The 23039-nt window shown below is 38.5% G+C and overlaps 3 protein-coding genes across 6 annotated transcripts in view; 1 reads left to right on the top strand and 2 right to left on the bottom strand.

Annotated features, from left to right (window-relative positions):
• Nucleotides 1–3659: 3659 nt before the first annotated feature.
• LOC307119916 (neutral cholesterol ester hydrolase 1-like) lies at nt 3660–10953 on the bottom strand (the record flags this gene model as incomplete). Of its 2 annotated transcripts, XM_079806655.1 has the most annotated exons (6): nt 3660–4769; nt 9473–9644; nt 9753–9822; nt 10302–10533; nt 10735–10798; nt 10906–10953. In XM_079806655.1, 6 exons carry the CDS (start codon nt 10920–10922, stop codon nt 4149–4151), a joined length of 1176 nt encoding a protein of 391 aa, XP_079662781.1. In that variant the 3' UTR covers nt 3660–4148. The 2 variants fall into 2 exon arrangements, with proteins under 2 accessions (XP_079662781.1, XP_079662780.1); XM_079806654.1 differs by lacking the exon at nt 10906–10953 and having other exon boundaries at nt 10735–10872.
• A 541-nt stretch (nt 10954–11494) lies between these two features.
• Nucleotides 11495–21142, bottom strand: nceh1b.2 (neutral cholesterol ester hydrolase 1b, tandem duplicate 2). 3 transcript variants are annotated; one of them, XM_079806658.1, is made up of 6 exons: nt 18438–18496; nt 18250–18313; nt 16937–17168; nt 16782–16851; nt 16508–16679; nt 11495–14045 (listed from the first exon to the last, which is right to left on the bottom strand). In XM_079806658.1, exons 2-6 carry the CDS (start codon nt 18286–18288, stop codon nt 13431–13433), a joined length of 1128 nt encoding a protein of 375 aa, XP_079662784.1. In that variant the 5' UTR covers nt 18289–18313; nt 18438–18496; the 3' UTR covers nt 11495–13430. The 3 variants fall into 3 exon arrangements, with proteins under 3 accessions (XP_079662784.1, XP_079662782.1, XP_079662783.1); XM_079806656.1 differs by lacking the exons at nt 18250–18313; nt 18438–18496 and adding an exon at nt 21090–21142; XM_079806657.1 differs by having other exon boundaries at nt 18250–18495.
• The window catches only part of fndc3bb (fibronectin type III domain containing 3Bb), a 77491-nt gene continuing 74665 nt past the window's right edge, over nt 20214–23039 (top strand). Inside the window, exon 1 of the mRNA XM_079806653.1 lies at nt 20214–20514. The gene's annotated coding sequence lies outside the window, so the exon portion shown is untranslated. The remainder of the gene's footprint in view (nt 20515–23039) is intronic.

The following is a 23039-nucleotide window of genomic DNA, read 5'->3' as shown; positions in this document are numbered from 1 at the left end:
TATATTAATACGATTTTAAAATGTAAAAAAAATGTGTAATGTCATTGTTGAAATATAGTAACAAAATTAAATGTGGATAGATAGGATTTTATACCACTTGAGCGAAATATAAAAATTGTATAAAACATAATTACGGTAAATATATAAAATACAGAAAACAACATAACATTAAACTATATGAAAATGAAAGTAAAATTATATTAATTCAAGAAAAATAGGATAGTATAGCTCAGATAATTTGGTCTAGGACAAATATATTGTTTATTATTCAATTTATATAATATACATTATATTGAAATATAATATATAATCATGACCTTAACATTGCTTTTGTTAATTTTAGTGCTACTTTTCTACCACTTGGCTAAATGTCAGTTTTTATAAAACATAATTAAATAAATATATTAATTTTATATTATATTAATACGATTTCTAAAATGTAAAAAAAATTGTAATGTCATTGTTGAAATATAGTAACGAAATCAATGTGGATAGCTAGGATTTTACACCACTTGAGCGAAATATATATTTTTTTATAAAACATAATTAAATGTATACAATGCATAAAAGAATAAAACCTAAAATATATATAAAAAAACAATATATTGAAATAAAATACTAATAAAATGAATGTGGATAGCTCAGATAATTTGGTGAGAAATGTTATAAAACTATATACAAAATTAAAGTAAAATCATTAATAAAAAAAGTAGCTCAGATAATTTGGTCTAGGACAAATTTGATGAGAAATTGAGTTTACTCATGACCTTTTTTGCTAATTTTAAATATGTAATATTAAATATAAAACAATTTTAATTCACAATTAAACATGTACAATAAATAAATAAAACTTAAAATGAGTGTTTTAAGTTTAATTAAATTATATATATATATAAAATATATGTGTGTGTGTGTGTGTGTGTGTGTGTGTGTGTGTGTGTGTGTGTGTGTGTGTGTGTGTGTGTGTGTGTGTGTGTGTGTGTGTGTGTGTGTGTGTGTGTGTGTGTGTGTGTGTGTGTGTGTGTGTGTGTGTGTGTGTGTGTGTGTGTGTGTGTGTGTATTTACAAACTTTTATGTTAGATACGATTAATCGATTTGACAGCACTTAAAATATAAAACTTTTTTTTAATGAAATAAAGTAATAAAATGAATGTAGATAGATTAGATAATTTGATGAGAAATGTTTTAGTTCATTGAAATGTTTTGGTACAATTTGAATGGTTTACAACAACATCTCTTAAAATGTCAAAATGTCTTTTATTTGAAACGCTGCATGGAGACTTCATTTGTTCTCCATTTAATCTTATTGCTGAGATTACAGATGTGTGTGTTGTGATTTTTCTTTCCAATGGGCAGTGCTGGAGAACAGTGCCATCTTTTGTGTACAAGTCACAAAGCAAGTCATCGTCAGTGGTTTATTGTGTAGCCAAGAAATCACAAGACGGCTCCAAAACAATTGTTATATTTTTACACAGATTCAAAAGAAACATGATTACAACTTACAGTGACTCACATTCTCATCATACTTTAGATAGAGAGTATCAGTTTGGAAAAGGAGGAGATAAATATGTGTGTATTACAAAGATCATCTGTTTAAAAAATGGTTTTCAGATCCTTCTTTAACATTTTTCCCTGGAGAATAATGGTAGTGCCTGTAAAACATCAACAGAAATCGATTATTGTCCCCACACTCTCAATTAGAGGAAAGAGTCAAAGGTGGGATAATAGTTAAAGGTCTCACAGGTGAGAAAAACAGTGAGAGCCGCATTCCACTGCGCTTATCTGAACCCCCCCGGTGTTTCCCATGCGCTAACACTGACGGATAGCTTCCCTTAAATACTCCCTTCCAGCTCGTGTTTCATTAAACCACCACACCGCCGGGTTTTAGGAAATTCCCTTTTGTCAAAACTGCTGACTGCCAGCAGCAAAGAAACTGCCAAAGAAGTTGCAATTCCCAGACAAGAGTAAGAAACATTTTCCCAGTGGTGTTGTATTTTAACAGACATAAGTTATATGTAAACATGTTGATATGCTTTGAGAAAACAATTTATGGCATACACATATTTTATGATCATGCAATCCATCTTAAATTATATCTGTCCCTGAAAGCTCTGACATGCCAAAAATGATATATTATTATTATTATTATTATTAATTAAATACTTACTAAATACTTAGTATGTTTTTTTTACTTACTATTATAATCATAATCCCATATAGTTTAAGTGTTTATGTATATGCAAAACTAGTTTCAGTCCAGTGTTTAATAGTCAAAATGTCAAACCAAAATTATATTATTTATTTGGTATATACTGTGTGTGTGTGTGTGTGTGTGTGTGTGTGTGTGTGTGTGTGTGTGTGTATATATATATATATATATATATATATATATATATATATATATATATATATATATTTATATATAGGCTGTCAAACGATTAATCTCAATTAATCGCATCTAAAAGTTTGTGTTTGCATAATATATGTTTGTGTACTGTGTATAATGATTATATATTTGAATTCACACACATAATGTATATAAGAAATATCCGTATGTATATACTGTTTAATATGTAGTTGGCCCAACCTTTGCAGCTATAACAGCTTCAACTCTTCTGGGAAGGCTTTCCACAAGGTTTAGGAGTGTGTTTATGGCAATTTTTAACCATTCTTCTAGAAGAGCATTTGTGAGGTCAGGCACTGATGTTGGACGAGAAGGCCTGGCTCACAGTCTCCGCTCTAATTCATCCCAAAGGTGTTCTATCGGGTTGAGGTCAGGACTCTGTGCAGGCCAGTCAAGTTCCTCCACACCAAACTTGCTCATCCATGTCTTTAAAACCTTGCTTTGTGCACTGGTGCGCAGTCATGCAGTAACAGAAAGGGGCCATCCCCAAACTGTACCCACAAATCTGGGAGCATGAAATTGTCCAAAATGTCTTGGTATGCTGAAGCATTAAGAGTTCCTTTCACTGGAACTAAGGGGTCAAGCCCAACCCCTGAAAAACAACCCCACACCATAATCCCCCTCCACCAAACTTTACACTTGGCACAATGCAGTCAGGCAAACCCAGATTCGTCCATCGGATTGCCAGACAGAGAAGCGTGATTCGTCCCTCCAGGGAACTCGTATCCACTGCTCTAGAGTCCAGTGGCGGTGCTTTACACCACAGCATCTGACGCTTTGCATTGCACTTGGTGATGTAAGGCTTGGATGCAGCTGCTCGGTCATGGAAACCCATTCCATGAAGCTCTCTACACACTGTTCTTGAGCTAATCTGAAGGCCACATGAAGTTTGGAGGTCTGTAGCTATTGACTGCAGAAAGTTGGCGACTTCTGCACACTGTGCGCCTCAGCATGCGCTGACCCCGCTCTGTGATTTTATGTGGTCTACCACTTCGTGGCTGGGTTGATGTTGTTCCCAATTGCTTCCACTTTGTTATAATACCACTAACAGTTGACCGTAGAATGTTTAGTAGTGAGGATATATATACATACATACATACACACACACACACACACACACACACACACACACACACACACACACACACACACACACACACACACACACACACACACACACACACACACACACACACACACACACACACACACGATTATATATAGTACATTGAAAGTATTGATGCTTATACAAAATTAAATATAAAATAAGCTTTAATGTTCAATTTATGATTTATACCCATTTATCCGATAGCATTGGATTAGTGTTGGCTCCGAGTCCTCGTCACCAAGTCCTTAACCATTTGAGTTTGAGTGGGAGATGTTTATTAAAGTCTTGTCATCTTAATTTTATGTAACTTATAGTTTAAGTCCACCCGAGTGTGTCCGAGTTGAGTTCATTCATAATTGCAAGTCCAAGTCTGAGTCCAAGTACCCTAACTCTACATTGCACAAATCATTTTGACATTAAATTAAGTTTTATAATAAATTCCCTGTATTTAAATGTGTACGTAACACTTAATTTACCAATACAGCAGCTCCTGAACCCACTGATACTGAAACATGTTCTGTTTAGCTCTTTGTAGCATTTGTTATATTGCACTGCATGCTAAATTTAAAAACATAATTTAAAATCAAAATATAATTAACATAATTTTCAGAAATGTTTGCTCTGTAGTAAGTGTCTTTAGAGGTTCTCATTCAGCCAACGGATGTAATTCCCAAGACTTCGTGTTCCAACAGAGAATCGAAACGGGCCAAAAGCGAAACTAAGGCATCCATGGAAACCATCTTCATAGTGATCAACGGTGACATGGACTCCGGCCTCTTTCAGTCGTGTGGCGTACATGAGTCCGTCGTCTCTCAGCACGTCGTGCTCACAGGTCATGATGTAGGCGGGCGGCACGAACTTCAGCACTTCTGTTTCAGCTAGTAAAGGCGACGCTCTCACATCCAGCAGGCCTGGCAGCTTCTCCACCAGCTTTGGGTCGCCGTGAAGTGGAAGCACGAGTTTATAGTTCTTCTGAAAGGCCACCGGAAGAAGCTTCGTCCAGTTGATCTTAGCTCTGGCCGCTGCCATCTCCTGGCCCTGATCTAGAGCTATGTGGTTGTTTGCTAGCAAAGCAGGAACAAGGTTCTGATCGCCGTTTAGGTACTCCAGCCAGAAGCGGGCCACAACTGGTCTGTATAGAATGGGAATATTGGCATTCTGCTGGTATGAAGGTGTGTTGAAGTCCAGGGCCTGAAGCGCGGGGTACACCAGGGCCTGAACTTTGAATTTAATTGGGATGCTACTGTCCAAAGCCATCTGTGAACAAATAGATAAATGTGATTATTAGCCATCTTTTGTGATGAATACCTTTTATAACATACTATGATACACTAGTAAACAAGACATACACAGTCTTTGTTTATACTGTATATACATGTATATACACCGATCAGGCATAACATTATGAAGTGAATAACACTGATTATCTCTTCATCATCTGTTAGTGGGTGGGATATATTAGGCAGCAAGTGAACATTTTGTCCTCAACATTGATGTGTTAGAAGCAGGAAAAATGGGCAAGCGTAAGGATTTGAGCGAGTTTGACAAGGGCCAAATTGTGATGGCTAGACGACTGGGTCAGAGCATCTCCAGAACTGCAGCTCTTGTGGGGTGTTCCCGGTCTGCAGTGGTCAGTATCTATCAAAAGTGGTCCAAAGAAGGAACAGTGGTGAACCGGCGACAGGGTCATGGTTGGCCAAGGCTCATTGATGCACGTGGGGAGTGAAGGCTGGCCCGTGTGTTCTGATCAAACAGACGAGCTAATGTAGCTCAAATTGCTCAAGAAGTTAATGCTGGTTCTGATAGAAAGGTGTCAGATACACAGTGCATCACAGTTTGTTGCGTATGGGGCTGCATAGCGGCAGTCCAGTCAGAGTGCCCATGCTGACCCCTGTCCACCACCGAAAGTGTCAACAGTGGGCACATGAGCATCAGAACTGGACCACGGAGCAATGGAAGAAGGTGGCCTGGTCTGATGAATCAGGTTTTCTTTTACATCACGTGGATGGCCGGGGCGCGTCGCTTACCCTGGGAACACATGGCACCAGAATGCACTATGGGAAGTAAGGCAAGTCGGAGGCAGTGTGATGTTTTGGGAAATGTTCTGCAGGGAAACCTTGGGTCCTGCCATCAATGTGGATGTTACTTTGACACGTATTACCTACCTTAGCATTGTTGCAGAGCATGTACACCCTTTCATGGAAACAGTATTCCCTGGTGGCTGTGGCCTCTTTCAGCAGGATAATGCTGCCACAAAGCAAACATGGTTCAGGAGTGGTTTGAGGAGCACAAGTTTGAGGTGTTGACTTGGCCTCCAAATTCCCCAGATCTCAATCCAATCGAGCATCTGTCGGATGTGCCGAACAAACAAGTCCGATCCATGGAGGCCCCACCTCGCAACTTACATGACTTAAAGGACCTGCTGCTAACTCCTTTGTGCCAGATACCACAGGACACCTTCAGGGGTCTAGTGGAGTCCATGCCTTGACGGGTCAGGGTGGTTTTGGCAGCAAAAGGGGGACCAATACATAATGTTATGTCTCATCGGTGTGTTTATAGATACTTTGTGGCATAGATTCGACAAGGTGCTGGAAACGTTCCTCAGAGATTTTGGTCCACATTGACATGATAGCATCACAGAGTTGCTGCAGATTTGTTGGCTGCACATACATGATGTGAATTTTGTGTTTCACCACATCCCAAAGGTGCTCTACTGGAATGAGATCTGGTGACAATGGAGGCTATTAGACTATAGTGAACTCTATAGTCTATAGGACTATAGTGAATTGTCATGTTCAAGAAACCAGTTTGAGATGATTTGAGCTTTGTGACATGGCACGCTATCCTACTCAGGTTGTCTGTGGCGTTTAAACAATGCTCAATTGGTACTGTGGGATTACAAATTTAAGAACCTGTTTAAGATCTGCTGATCCTCCATTACATGAAATACTAAGGGGAACTACACTGTATTGGGCAGTCAGTGTGAACATGATGACATCAATATACTGATTAGATTCAATATAGTTTCCAGTAAGGGTTTTTTTGTCAGACTTTGATCTTCCTACTGAAAATCTAACTATGTGTGAATGTTTACACAGTCTTAGTGACCATATGCTGTTTATACCATTTGGGGTGTGCTATTATCTTCACAGTCAGAGGTAATTGCCTGTATTGTCTTTAGATGCTTTTGGTTTAGTTGTCACTTCTAAGGCTGTGTGTAAGGTCAACACCTTTAAGGACTGCCCACTGAATGCGTATAAAATACCAAATACAGGACTTGAGGACTACAGCTACCAACAGCGCATTCTCATTAAAGAATCCTGCTGAAGATATATCCAAGTCTCCTGGTCTTCGCTTCTAAAATTTCCAACAGTACTAAGGGGCCCAGAGTTTGCCAAGAAAATATCCCCCACACCTTTACACCAGCAGCATCTTGAACCGTTGATACAAGGCAGGATGAATCTATGCTTTCAAAGTGTTTTCGCCAAATTCTGAGCCCACCATCTGAATGTTGCAGCAAAACTCATCAGACCAACGATTTTCCAATTCTGGTGAGCACATGTGAATAGTAGTTCTGTTTCCTGTTCTTAGCAGACAGTAATGTCACCTGGTGTAGTCTTCTGCTGCTGTAGCTCGTCTTCTTCGTACATACAGAGATGCTCTTCTGCAGACCTCAGTACAGTAATAACAAGTGGTTATTGGAGTTACTGTTGCCTTTCTATTAGTGAAAATCCCAGTAGATTAGCAGTTTCTGAAATACTCAGACCAACCTGTCTGGTATGGCACCAACAACCATGCCACATTCAAAGTCACTATATATATATATATATATATACATACATACATATATATATACATACAGTATATATAAATAAATATACTATTATAATATAGTATAATATACTGAATTGCCTGGACGCCTTCCCAGGGAGGTGTTCCAGGCACGTCCCACCGGGAGGAGGCCCCGGGGAAGACCGAGGACACGCTGGAGGGATTATCTCTCCTGGCTGGCCTGGGAACGCCTCGGGGTCCCCCGAAAGAGCTGGAGGAAGTGGCTAGGGAGAGGGAAGTCTGGGCGTCTCTGCTTAGACTGTTGCCCCCGCGACCCGGCCCCGGATAAGTTGAAGATAATGGATGGATGGATGGATGGATATACTAAGTATTTATCTGTGGCGAGGTTGGCGAGGTTGGGGAGCGAGCGAGACTGGTGTGTGATTGAGAATGAGCGTCTCGACTCCTCTCATGAGGGAGCCCGGAGGCATATAAGGAGGAGCGACACCAGTGAAGGACGAGAGAAGACCAGGCCTGGACTTTACGTTGTTTTGTTATGTGTGTGCGCGGCAGTCGTCCGTGAGGGGCTGCCGCTTTTACTTTCAGTTTGTTTGTTTTATTATTAAAGTCTGTTAAATATTCGCCGGTTCCCGCCTCCTTCTTCCCATAACAACGAACTGTATTACATTTGGTGCCGAAACCCGGGAGGTAGGAGAGACATGCTGTCGGAGAGCCCTCGCTGCTGACGGGGATCGGGGTGCTAAGGAGTTCGGGCAGTGCGGAAGAGAGAAGACCGCGAGTGGCTGCCCAAGGAGGTGGTGCTGGAGCAAGTGCAGGGGGGACGGAGAGCTCGTTGCCGTGCCCCTGGGTCGAGGTGGGGTGGCTGCCGTCCTAGAGAGAGCGGAGGAGTCGCCGCCGTTCGCCGCGGGCTGGAGCCTGCAGCCATCCGCCATGTTGGGGAGGAGCAGGGAGCGTGGGACTCACTGCTGGCTGCCATAAACAGGAGGAGCCACTGCCGGCTGGCAGGGGGCGGAGGAGGATCGAGCCATCCACCGAACGTCCAGTACCATCGCATGTCACCACAAGGAAGAGCCTCTCGGTGGGCTGAGGACCGAGTGGCAGTGTGTCAGAGAACCAGACCAAGTTGTTTTTTTTCCTCTCTCCACTCTCTGGCGGGAGTAGGCACTGTCTCGGGTGTACCCCCTCGCCTGCGAGGGGCGATAGGGGTATGTGCCGAGGTTGGCGAGCGAGAGACGTGGGAGGAGCGAGTGAGACCGGTGTGTGATTGAGAATTAGCGTCACCTGTGAGGCACAGCAGTCTCGAGTCCTCTCATGAAGGAGCCCGGAAGCATATAAGGATGAGCGACACCAGTAAAGGACAAGAGAGGACCAGGCCTGGACTTTACCTTGTTTAGTTATGTGTGTGCTTTATGTCTTTTACTTTCAGTTTGTTTGTTTTATTATTAAAGTCTGTAAAACGTTCGCCAGTTCCCGCCTCCTTCTTCCCATAACAACGAACTGTATTATCACAAATCATTTTAATTCATAGTTATTTATATACTCTTTACAGCTTTTCTACAAATTTCGAGGCTTTTCACTATAAATTTCAGTCACACTATTTACACATCCAAAAACATTACAAGTAGACAAGGCTTCTGATTTGTCTCTTCACTTTACTCTCATTGACATGATCTTGGAATATCATACATAACAATAATAATACATGTAACACACCATTTAACATTGCATGATGATGACACATTAGAATGTGATGAAAATGGGACTTTTTTTCTAAATATCTATTCTATCTAAATATTTTTTCGTTCTCTAAATATTCTCTAATATTTTCTGATTTATGAAGTGATAAAAAGAGCTATGCAAAAAACCCTCTATAAAAATCTTTAGCTCTAACATGTCTATAAAATGAGAAATCCTGGCTTTATCCAATATTCAGTTTTTTTTTGTTCTGGAAATGTAATTTGATAATGCATCATTTGCATACTTATACTTAAACATAACATTTCAGAAAAATTGTAATACAAAACAGGTTGCCTTAATATACTGTGATTAATCAACTGGGAAATTATGGTGATATGTTAAATGTTTTACTCTATTCACCTGTGATGTATTGCCTTTATGGGAAACATTTATTTGTAACAATGACAATTTGAGACAGGGATTTCTCGTACCTGTTGCGCCACAGCAGCGGCAAGGTTCCCTCCTGCGCTGTCACCTGACACAGCCACTCTTTTCGGGTCTATGTGGTACCGATTCAACACCTCAGCTGTCAGGATATGTTTTGAGGCCTGAAAAACATCATTAAACTGATCTGGGAAACGTCCATCTGGAGCCAGCCTGTACCTGAACATACAAATAAAACAAAATATACAAATGAAATCGGGTAATTAAGGCATTTAATGATGCAAAAGACCATATGCAAAATCTAGAAAAATGTCCAACATTGCTTACTCAACAGATATTACGACTGCATCCAGCTCTTCAGCCATCGCCATGCACTGAAGGTAATATGGTTCCATCTCTTTAAAGACAGAGAGAGCAATTAAACACAGAGAAAAACTGTGTCAAAATTGTACCTTTAGGGGTACAACAGCTTGTCACTGGGGCAGTATCCTTAAAAGGACATATTTGTGCCTTTTTTACCTTTAAAAGGTGCATATTAGTACCTTAATACGTACATTAAGGTACTACTATGAACCTTTTTGTGGTAAAAAAAAAAAAAACCCTTAAAGGTACAATTTTCACACCCTTTTCTCTTTGTGAAGAGTTTATGATTGTATATTCCATACAAAAATAAGAACTTTCATAAAGTCACCATGAATTGATTTCATAGGGTCTTTAAACTGAGAAGCATTCCTAATTCTCTACCACATGGGGGAGCTTCGAGACTGCTGAGAAAATCTATTTTTCTCGCTCCCTCTGTCCACAACTTCTGATGCATTCAACAAAAGGCTTGACTTACATGAAATCATATGTAATGTAATTAACACTATCACTTACTTGTACTGCCAACTGTCCATCCACCTCCATGGAAATAGACCACGCCTCTTTTCAAACGCTGCTCCTGCCCTTCAACAGTAGATTCGAACACATGAGCTTCAACTCCTCCAAAGGAAGCCTCTGTGACCCGGACGGTTGAGCTGGACAGATTACTTTTTACTTCCACCCGAGACGAATAGTATTTTACAATACCGAACGGGGAACACAGTCCAAGGTCATGAGCTACAAAACTCTAGGAGAGAAATCCAAAAAGTGTTTTGTCAGGAGATATCTTTAGTAAACTCCACAAACCCTGCTACCTCATTGCAACTGTGTGTGTGTGTGTGTGTGTGTGTGTGTGTGTGTGTGTGTGTATAGACACACACACACACACACACACATCACAGGCCTGTGAATGTAAAAGCATTAAAAATATTTCAATGCAAATTCTTACCAAATGCATAAAGCCACGCATTATAGAATCCATAAACATGAGTTTCCATGGCTCTGATATAGTGCTGGGCAGAGGCAGATAAATATAATAAGCAGCTGCAATTGACAGTAAAATCGTCCCAATCAAAATGGACCGCATTATTAATAATGTTAAAAGAGCGTTTAAATGGACCTCTGCACAAATGTCATGCAGTCCTATGACACTTCACCTGATTTCAGTAAGATTATGAAATTCACAACTTTTGTTTCACAACTCACGCTTTTTATATTAAAAGTCCTCTTGCCGGAGTTACTGTTTTATTTTTATCGTGGTTTTTGAGTTTTTATTCGTGTTTTATTTTTGTTTAGTTTTTTTCTGTTAATGGTTTTTTACTATTGTCGCCTTACATATTTTGAGATCAGTTACTCTGATAAACACGTATAACTACTGGAAAAGCAATGATATCAAGCTTCTGTGGTGATGTGGGTCTAATATAACAAACATTTACCGAATGTTGTAACCAAACGACCTGTCAAATATGTTAAAATATGTTCTATTTTCTTCTCAACTGGATTCGGCATTGAGACGGAGACTTTTATTTTGAAATAATATGCATGCTATGTCTGTTGGGTCTGTTGCTTATCGAATATGTCAAACAATCATTCTGTGCAAATGAAATGAATGAATGCCAGGCAAAGCCATTGTTTGTTCCTACACTGGTCACTTGTCATTTAGCCCTACATTTTTAAATTTCCAAAGAACATTAACAAGCAGCAAAATTAACAACAAGACAAGGCTTCTCATTAGCCTCTTCACTTTACTCTCATTAATGAACTTGGTATATCATGCATTTTCATATATATACTATATTAGTAAATATTACACAACACAGCATTTTACATTGCAATGATGACACAGTAGAGTGTGATGGAAGTGTGAAATTCTGAAATGTACTAAACAAAGTCCTGGGTACAGTATGCCATGTCTGAGAATGTGGAACCTGCAATAATTTTGTGGACACAGCACATGGTTTATATGGTGAACAATGAGTTGTATGATTTATTTTGATAATTTATATTGCCATTAGATTTAGCCATTTTACAGATTCTTTTTTGTTTCACAGATTCCACAATTAAAATTAGTGATACCAATGGTTTATTTCCCAAGGAAATAAATGCACGCATTCATAATGTATTATTCACTAAGAAGGCTATGTGATACACTCCTTGAGGCATGTTGATGTGCATCTGTGCAGACGTCACACCCAGATGCAGCTGCACAAAACTAGGGCAGAGAGCACAATTGCATGCTTGTATGTGCGTGTACATAAAAATGCACACCACCGCAAATCTTGAGTGTGAAAGACATGAACTATCTTGTCTTCCCATCTGCTCATAGAATTTGGGGGGAAAAAGAAAAGAGAAATGATACCCAAGGAAATCTTACAGCAATAAGTGTCCTGTTTAAATTTTGAATGGACCTGACACACTTGTATATTTATAGAAAAATATTTTAACTGGTAAAATATATATATAATATCAGGCATAACATTATGATTAAGTCAACTCGTTTTTTTGCTCCTCAAACTATTCCTAAACCATTTTTGCTTTGTGGCAGCATTATCCTGCTGGTATGTGTTAAAGTAACATCCACATGGATGGCAGGACCCAAGGTTTTTCAGCAGAACATTGCCCAAAGCGTCACACTGCCTCCACCGGCTTGCCCCCCTCCCATTGTGCATCCTGGTGCCATGTGTTCCCCAGGTGAGTGACGCACACGCACCCGGCCATCCATGTGATGTAAAAGAAAATGTGATTCATCAGACCTGTCCACCTTCTTTCATTGCTCACGTGCCCACTGTTGGCACTTTCGGCGGTGGACAGGGGTCAGCATGGGCACACTGACTGGACTGCGGCTATGCAGCCCCATACGCAACAAACTCTGATGCACTGTGTATCTGACACCTTTCTATCAGAACCAGCATTAACTTCTTGAGGATTTTGAGCTACATTAGCTCGTCTGTTTGATCAGAACACACGGGCCAGTCGTCGCTCCCCACGTGCATCAATGAGCCTTGGCCACCCATGACCCTGTCGCCGGTTCACCACTGTACCTTCGTTGGACCACTTTTGATAAATACTGACCACTGCAGACCGGGAACACCACACTAGAGCTACAGTTCTGGAGATGCTCTGACCCAGTCGTCTAGCCATCATAATTTGGCCCTTGTCAAACTCGCTCAAATCCTTACACTTGCCCATTTTTCCTGCTTCTAACACATCACTTTGAGAACAAAATGTTCAACACTAATAGGTGCTGTGATGAAGAGATAATCAGTGTTATTCACTTCACCTGGTCATAATGTTATGCCTGGTCGTGTATATATATATATTTACAGTATGTATATTGTATGTATATTTTTTGGGTTACACTGCAGAATTATTTATAATATTTGTACAATCAGGATAATCAGCATTATACAAATAATACAAAGTACTGTAGCTTAAGCCCACTGCTACTGAAACAATAGAATATTGTTATACTGAAACATTATATCAGTAGCTTTGGGCCTAATCACTGCGCTTTTATTCCCATTCGATTCTTCACAAATAATTAGTTGCATTGACATGTTGCATAGCATTTCAAATCTAAAAATCATTTGAGAATATTTAAAAACAGAAATATATTTAACATAACAACAGAAAACTTCAGTTATGCTAGAGGTTCTCCTTCAACCAACGGATGTAGTTCCTAAAACTTCGAAACCCCACAGAGAATCGAAACGGGCCGAAAGCAAAACTAAGGCATCCATGGAAACCATCTTCATAGTGATCAACGGTGACATGGACTCCGGCCTCTTTCAGTCGTGTGGCGTACATGAGTCCGTCGTCTCTCAGCACGTCGTGCTCACAGGTCATGATGTAGGCGGGCGGCACGAACTTCAGCACTTCTGTTTCAGCTAGTAAAGGCGACGCTCTCACATCCAGCAGGCCTGGCAGCTTCTCCACCAGCTTTGGGTCGCCGTGAAGTGGAAGCACGGGTTTATAGTTCTTCTGAAAAGCCACCGGAAGAAGCTTCGTCCAGTTGATCTTGGTTTTGGCCGCTGCCATCTCCTGGCCCTGAGTTGTGTGGTTGTTTGCCAGCAAAGTTGTAACGAGTCTTGGATCCCCGTTTAGGTACTCCAGCCAAAAGCGGGCCATGAGCGGACGGTGCAGGATGGGGATGTGGCCGTTCTGCTGGTATGAAGGTGTGTTGAAGTCCAGGGCCTGAAGCACGGGGTAGAGAAGGGCCTGAACTTTGAATTTAATTGGGATGCTACTGTCCAAAGCCATCTGTGAACAAATAGATAAATGTGATTGTGGATCAGTCTTTAACTAAAACTATTAAAAATGTTTCTTTTAATTGAAATAAATCTGAAATAAAATAAAACATAAATAATAGTTAAAAATGAAAAGTAGAGAAATGTATATTTTTGGCAAATGTAAAGGCCCTTTCACACCAAAAGTCAAATAAATAGACCTTATTCACAGCAGCGCCATATTTCATTTTTAACAAGAGCGAAAGCGAGGCTGTGAGGGATAGACAAACATCTTTTCAGTGGGATGTACTGTTATTTAATGTGTTTTGGATTTTTCTGCTGATGAAATACTGCAAAAATATCTTTCCGAGAAATTTTTCTAGTAAAAAAAACCTAGGATCTAGGAGTGATCTAGGAGCTTTATACAGCTTTTTACAGTGGATGCCATTGAAAATACGCTAAGTCTATCCCTCACAGCCTCGCTTTCATACCTGTCATGGAGCTGCTCTGAATAAGGTCTACAAGTTTCAGGCTGAAGGAAATGTAAATTCACGGCTTTACAGAAGAGGGAGCCACTCAAACAAACCTTTCTGCTGTGCTGCCATTACTGGAGGAAAGTTCAACACTCTTACTTCAGCAATAAAAACAAAAAATGAAAATGTGATCTAAAGTTATTTTTGCTTATTGGTTGAATTGTATTGAAATAATTGCAGCAGACACATTACCTAATCAAGTGAGATTAAAAACACTAACCCCCGGTTTCACAGACAATGCTTAAGCTAGTCCTAGACTAAAATGCATGTTTGAGCTGTTTTAACTGAAAGAATCTTGCACTGACAAATCTTAAAATATGTCAGTGGCATTGTTTTGTCTCAAGATGCACACCAGCAATGTTTTTTTCTTGGGCACGTTTATAAAAGTTACTTAAATGTCCTAATTGAACTAAGGCCTAATCCTGGCTTAGTCTAAGCCCTGTCTGTGAAACCGGGCCTAAGTATATTTGTGTAATTTAACATTTATTATTGCAGGTTTGCATAATATTATGAGTTGGCATTTGCATTTTTATACACTAACAAAATTAGGAATGCACCATATATCGGCCAATATACACAAAATTGTCAAAAGTTTTGGGACGCCTGCCTTTACATGCACATGAACTTTAATGACATCCCATTCACGCCCTGAAAAGTGACTAATTGCGTTACTTAGTTACTTTTTTATGGAAGGTTACGTTACTTTAATGACATCCCATTCTTAACCCGTAGGGTTTAATAAGTTGGCCCACCCTTTGCAGCTTTAACAGCTTCAACTCTTCTGGGAAGGCTTTCCACAAGGTTTAGGAGTGTGTTTATGGAAATTTTTGACCATTCATCTAGAAGCACATTTGTGAGGTCAGCTCACAGTCACCGCTCTAATTCATCCCAAAGGTGTTCTATCGGGTTGAGGTCAGGACTCTGTGCAGGCCAGTCAAGTTCCTCCACAACAAACTCGCTCATCCATGTCTTTATGGACTTTGCTTTGTGCACTGGTGCGCAGTCATGCTGGAACAGGAAGGGGCCATCCCCAAACTGTTCCCACAAAGTTGGGAGCATGAAATTGTCCAAAATGTCTTGGTATGCTGAAGCATTAAGAGTTCCTTTCACTGGAACTAAGGGGTCAAGCCCAACCCCTGAAAAACAACCCCCACACCATAACCCCCCCTCCACCAAACTTTACACTTGGCACAATGCAGTCAGGCAAGTACCGTTCTCCTGGCAACCGCCAAACCCAGACTCGTCCATCGGATTGCCAGACACTGAGCTCCTGAGAGCGACCCATTCTTTCACAAATGATTGTAGAAGCGTCTGCATGCCTAGGTGCTTGATTTTATACACCTTTGGCCATGGAAGGAATTGAACACCTGAATTCAATGATTTGGAGAGATGTCCCAATACTTTTGGCAATATAGTGTATGTTCAGTTCTAATGTTATCGTTACAGCTGATAAATAATGGATTATTTCAGCCCTGGTCAGCATGATGGTTTTGAATTGCTTGAAATATGATTGGAATCACTTCAAAAAAAGGAAAATACAATTAAGTGTAATATGTGCAGTGCAAGTTTGTCACATAGGCTACATAAAATTATAATTGTGTGCTTGGGACATGGCTTTTAATGGTGAGACTTTTTTTTTTTTTAAATAAGGCTCTCAAAAATTATATACATATATACATATAATAATTTGGATTAAAATTTATCGGCCAATATATCAGTTATCGGCTTTCAAATATAAAGAACTATCGGTGAACGGTATCGGCCAAAATGTTCATATCGGTGCATCCCTAAATGAAATGTCAAAAGCACATAATGAAATTAAAAATCAAAATGAAACTAAAATGAACATGAAAACAAAAAATATAAAAATAGAACCTAATTTAAAATATTATTAAAACTAAAATAAAAATAACTGTTGTGGATTCCTTTTCCACATTAATGAAGACGCAGGGATTTCTCATACCTGTTGCACCACAGCAGTGGCTAGGTTGGCCCCGGCGCTGTCACCTGACACAGCCACTCTTTTCGGGTCTATGTGGTACCGATTCAACACCTCGGCTGTCAGGATGTGTTTTGAGGCCTGAATGGCTTCATTATACTGATCTGGGAAACGTGCATCTGGAGCCAGGCTGTACCTGAACATACAAATTATGCAAATGACAGCCCTTAATTAACATAATTGTGTTTGTTAAGGATGTAGCAATTAAATGATACGGAAGACAACGTGCACTGCTTACTCAATTGATATTACAACCGCATCCAACTCTTCAGCCATACCCCTGCACTGAAGGAAATACGTTTGCATCTCTTTTAAAGAAAAAGAGTCTATTTTAGTCGACAACATACATTTTTAAAAGGATTATTTATATGAAATCACATGCATGTCACCTACTTCCACTGCCAAGCGTCCATCCACCTCCATGGAAATAGACCACACCTCTTTTCAAAAGCAGCTCCTGGTTTGATGCAGTGGCCTCAAACACTTGGGCTTCCACTCCTCCGAAATAAGTACCCGTGACCCGGATGGCTGGACTGGACTGTGGACCCTTTATTTCATCCCATGACGCAGCGTACTTAGCAACATCGAAAGGTTGACTCAGTCCAAGATCATGAGCTAAAAAGCTCTATGAAAAAAGATTAAAAGTTAGAAGGATCAGAGAGCAGGATTATTAAACGCCCTATAAGGGTCAGCAAATCTCTTTAAGAAAATTCCATTTCTTCATAAGGAAGGCCCTAATGAAGACTGTGGTAGTTTGCATTTCTAAAAGCAGTACATGCTCAAATCCCACATTTTTTGTTTGTATTATTGAGAGATATTAGATGTAGTATAATCTAACTCAAATTAACCAAGCATGAAAAGTAGGTATTTTCCATATCATCTGTCAACAAATACAATAATACAACAATCATACAAAAGTCGAATTTTTTTTTGTGAACTCTAGTGAAGTGATATTCAATTAACTGAAGTAAAATGGTGAATCGAATTCAATCCCATGACGCATCATACACTACAACGTTGAAAGGTCGACTCAGTGCAAGATTGTAAGCTAACTAAGCTCTATGTGAAAAAACACTAAAAGTTAGAAGGATCAGAGAGCAAGATTGTTATACAGAAAATCTCTTTAAGTAAATTCCATTTGGAACATAAGGATAAGTTCCTAAAGAATATGAAAGATTTTTTAAAGCATTACAGGCTCAAATCCCACATTTTTGTATTATTGAGAGATAGTAAACATAGTATTACATAATTAAAATTAATCAAGCAGGAAAGGTTGGTAGATTTAAAAACATAAAATGCTTGGGGATTTTTGCTTTTTTTTTCTCCACATTTAAAAAAATAATGCAACAATTATACAAGTCAAAGTCAAAATTAACAAGAAAAAAAAATACACTAGAAGTGAAATTCAGTTAACTGAAGTAAAAGTATGATGAAATTGTAAAATTATGACAAATTGTAGCTTTTCTGATTTGTTATCAAAGTTATTGTTATAAATAGTTATAGTTTTCCTTCTTAAGTGTTTAAACTTTATTCAGGCATTTCAAGATTTTTTTTAAAATGTAATATCAAACTATTTCTGAATAAGTGCCATAGCTATCCCTCTTTAATGCATGTTTAAATAATGCATCCACATTAAAAGGGCAATTATGCCTATTTATAATATATAATGCATGTTCTATATAATGGAAACAAACGCAAAAGCTTACCACATGCATTACACCACGCAATATTGCATCCATAAACATGAGTTTCCATGGCTCTGATATAGTGCTGGGCAAAGGCAGATAAATATAATAAGCAGCTGCAATTGACAGTAAAATCGCCACGATCAAAATGGACCGCATCATTATGATGGGTTAAGTAAAAGGAACACAAGAAACTTATAAAACTATACCGGTCTCACAGTTCACATAGTGAATGACTGTATGATGTTGTAATACCTCGTCTGACCCCAGAGAGCAGTGGTTTTGAAATCACAGCAAATTTTACTTTAAAAGTCCTCAGGTAGGAGAGCACTCTAAATACAGCGTTTTTAATGTTGTGCCTTTTATATTATTCGTTGAGGGTTAGCATTAATTTACTACGCAGGCCTTGTGGAATACATCGATATTTACGCGAATGTTTATGTAAACGACATCTCATGTTGATTTTATTCTTTTCGGCACTTTTCTGTTACTAGACGGTGACTTTTATTTTGAAATATTCTTCACTCTCTGTCATGTAACAGCACTTTTTGTGTAACAGTTGTTTACATACGTCACATTGGAATGCTCTGTATATCAGACATGTCAGCCCGACTATGAAAGCTCAGCACGTTTTATTCTTTTAGTACTTTTACTACTAATTCGATTATGCTACTACTACTACGATTCGGTTGATAGAGATAGGCCTATATTTATGTATAATATTAGTCATATTGATAACTTGATTAATGCTGCTCGTTTAGAAATGGTTGTTAATGTCCAGATAATTCACGCTTTAATTGTTTGATCCCAGACTGTGAACAAATCTCTTTTAGATATGAGATTTGACCTGATTACTTTAATGTTAATGACCACTAAGTGGCGCTGCAGTTTCTCTTTATGATATGGTGACCCCATTGTACCCACAATGATTACTATAGGCCTACTTTTTCTAGCAACAAAAGCTTTGAAATGCTGAAATGCTATTTAATTAAGTAACATATATTTAAATATAATTATAAATATATATACATTTAAAGATTTTTTAACTTAATTAAATAGTATTTCAACTATTGCTATTTCTATGTATGCTACCGGTATTTAATTAAGTAAAAAAAACTTTAAATGTATATATATATATATATATATATATATATATATATATATATATATATATATATATATATATATATATATATATATATATATATATATATATATATATATATATATATATATATATATATATTAGATTCATGGGTTTGGAATGTCATAATATTGTATTGCAATAAATATTAGATGAACTCCGGTTGTTATAACAGTTTGTGTAGCCATGGAATATGATGATGGAAGTGAAATTATAGACATATTCCACCCTGTGTGGCTTTTTATGATATATCTTATTCCTAAACAAAATCCTGTGTATCATATTTGAGGATGTGAAACCTACAAAAAGGAACTTAATAAGTTTGTGGATAAAGCACATGACTTTTAAACCAGTAATGTGTTTTAGATGAATTGTATGCTTTGTGTTTTGAAATAAAAAAATTAATAATAACATTACTACTACTACTACTACTACTACTACTACTACTAGGACTACTACTACTACTACTACTAAGTTGCCTTATTCAGTCACAAGTTGCGTCCTAAATCATATTATAAATAAATAAATATTAATGTATAATATATTTATAATCTATAAATAAATTCTCAAGAATTGTAAAACTGTCTTCTTTAACTTCTTCTATTTCAAGTCACATTTCCACAAGAGAGCTAGTTTAAGAAAATGTATGAAAAATATATTGCTTTCACGCTGGCCTGGTTGAGACTAATCTATCCAAACAGGGCAAACTCTCCTAACATCCCCCTTTATCTGCATCATCATCAGACATGAGTCCGGCCGTGCGGATGCGGTCACTGATGGAATGAGTCGGGAGAGTATTTGGTGTAATACGGTAAATTTTTACACCCCCATGTGCGCTTCCACATAATTGACATGGCGGAATTCCACACTGGTCTGGTCCGGTCCACCGTGGACTTCGCAGCAACGGAATGACATGCTTTCTATTTCGGGCATTTAGGGACTAAAGTGTTGATAAGCAAGATTTACTGAACCCAAGGTAAGTTGACGCGTTTTTGTTCAAAGTAATGTAGTTTACGAAGCGCGCGGAGACATTGTTTCGCAAAGTTTCAAGTTGCAGAAAAGCGCGAGCCGGTTTACCTCTTTGATGGGAAAGGGAAGTCTTGAATTTAACGGAAAACGAAACGAAACCTAAACGAAACTTGGTGCTTTAAACTCTTAACTTCTACGTGAGCTGATTTACTTTTTACATGAGTCTATTTTGACAACCGCATTTTATCAAGTAATTCTGCAATTTTAGGCTATGTTCATCTTGTGTAGGCTACTTTATGCAGAGGGAAAAAGTAGGCTAATTAATGCTGCTTTATCGAAATTCACTTCCACAACACTCATAATGTCCAAGTGAGAATTAATAGAGGCTTCGCTATTGTGATTCTGTCCTTCCCGGAAAATTCTGGAATTTGATACCGAATCATTACGAAACTTTTTTTTATCAACACGGGGGCCTGTTTGTATAACGTTAATATATTTATCTCGCATTTCACATTGCTCTTACGCATGAAACATTTTTATAAAATACGGGTAAAGATGCCAAAAACAGTTGGAAAGTGACACGTCAATTCCCAGCATTAAGTTGTTTGCTTACGCGTCACGCGAATAATAAACATTTTAACGCCTGGGTTGTAACGTCATTGCAATGAGTATGACGTATATTGTATATTGTACACTTAAAATCCAGTTCCGTCTATATTTCCGTTAACAAAGTTGCCTACATACTCACTTCAAGGGAAGCTGTGTGAGCTTGCATATTGGCGTTCTTTTGAGTCGAATCTTTTCAATGAATCACTTGAACCTGTTCATAAAAACATTCTGGATTGAGTTTCACAAAAGCATAATTGGCAGCCCTGAACTACTCGTTCTTTAATCATTCTAGAACAGTCCCTGAGGTTATCGATTTAAAAATGAATTGAACTGAGAACCGTTTGTTTTGAACATTATCGAGAGACGATAGAGCTGACTGAAGCGTTTTGAGGATTTGACTGAGGGGATGTAAAGTTCCCTAAGATATGTATTATAAAAAAGATGTTACACACAGACACTTGTGTGTGTGTGTGTGTGTGTGTTTGGGCTAGGTAAAGGTATATAAATAGGCCTAGCCTACTCAACAGCTTTAATGAGGGAAAGCTCATTAAAGGAAAGCTCTTCCAAATTTCAATATTTTATTTGTTATTTTTATATCGGTTTATCAAATAAAACATTGAAATTTGGAAGTATGAGTTGATTGTGACTGTTTAATCAATGCGCATACAAAACAATAACTTTGTATTGTTATTGCCAGCAAGCGTCACATGATGAGTTATGTCACACCGTAAAAGAATTTCTGAATCTTTTTGTTGAACGGAATCGAAACGAGTTAGACTCCCTAAGTAGACAGCTTCATTGATTAGAAGGGGAGTGTTCAAGTGTTGACACTCTGTTGTACCCTGTTTCCTTTGAGAATGATAGTGTTCAAATGTAAACAGTTGCGAAAGAAAAGAGCAGACTGTCACAAAATGTGTTTTTTTAGTGTTTTAGGAAAACACAAATATGGGTTGTGGATCATATTGTAGACCGGATCTTTTAGTTGGAGGAAACCTGATCCCAAATAGGCTACATGACGTCATGTGACATTCCAGAGCGAATCTTGAGGTGCAGACTTTAGAGTCTCCAACCTTGGCGTCAAGTTTGATTTCTCTCCTTTAAGTCATTGCTGTAGTATTTATAGAGTCAAAAAGTGAAACTAATGTTCTGTAATGTTTACAGCAAAGTAAACTTTACAGCAGTGCAAACTTCACTGAGACGGTTTCTGTCAAACATAGGGTTTTGCAGACTAATATGCACACAAGTTTTATTGTAAGTGATGCTTTAAATTATGTCCGGTGAATGAAATGCACATTTCTGTGGTGGTAGCCTGACCACAGTGTGAGCACGGATTTGTCAGCATCTCGCACCCCCATTAAAACACACAGGCGTACCCTGACCCCTCCCAACCCTATAGCCCTTTGGCCCCAAACTCAAACATTAAAAGAATGCCGTGATTGTGGGTACACTGTAAAAACAAACCTTTAGGATGTACTCAACAAAATTGAGGTAACAATTTGTACTTAATTTGTTTGGGGAGATTTCCTCGCGTTTTTAGGAAAGGCTACTTAAATGTAACCGCTATGACACTAAAAGAAATTTGGTATAGTATCAATACGTTGCACAAATAATAAACTAATGCTTGATTGTTATTGTATACATAACTTTTGTAGTTAGCATAGCAAACATTTGCAATGAATAAGTAAAGACCCCGATATACTTCAAGTCACCTTTATTATAGCGCTTTACACAATACAGATTCAAAGCAGCTTAATGCTGCATTCACACCAAACGCGAATAGAGCGTCAAAATTGCGTCTACCGCGTCTAGTTTGACGCGTGAACATTTTGAATCCATTTGCGCGTCCGCGGTGAATTGGACGCGCATAGAAATCGAGCGTTTGAAGCAAAATAGACGCGCGTTCAAGGTGCTCCAGGAGAAATATGTCATAAAACACCACTCTGCCTCTTTTCATTTTCATTAAAAATATATATTAAATATTAATAACCACACAAATGTGGTCCAGGCAACTCCTACATTATCTTCACTGCATGTATATTTAAATATCCTTAAAAAATAAAGTTATGAAACTTCTCTTTGCCCTCAGTCA

The sequence above is a fragment of the Gobio gobio genome (assembly GCF_949357685.1).
Source record: "Gobio gobio genome assembly, chromosome: 23".
Classification (NCBI taxonomy): Eukaryota; Metazoa; Chordata; class Actinopteri; order Cypriniformes; family Gobionidae; genus Gobio; species Gobio gobio.
Note: the sequence above shows the minus strand (reverse complement) of the source record. Positions and strands in the feature narration are given on the sequence as shown.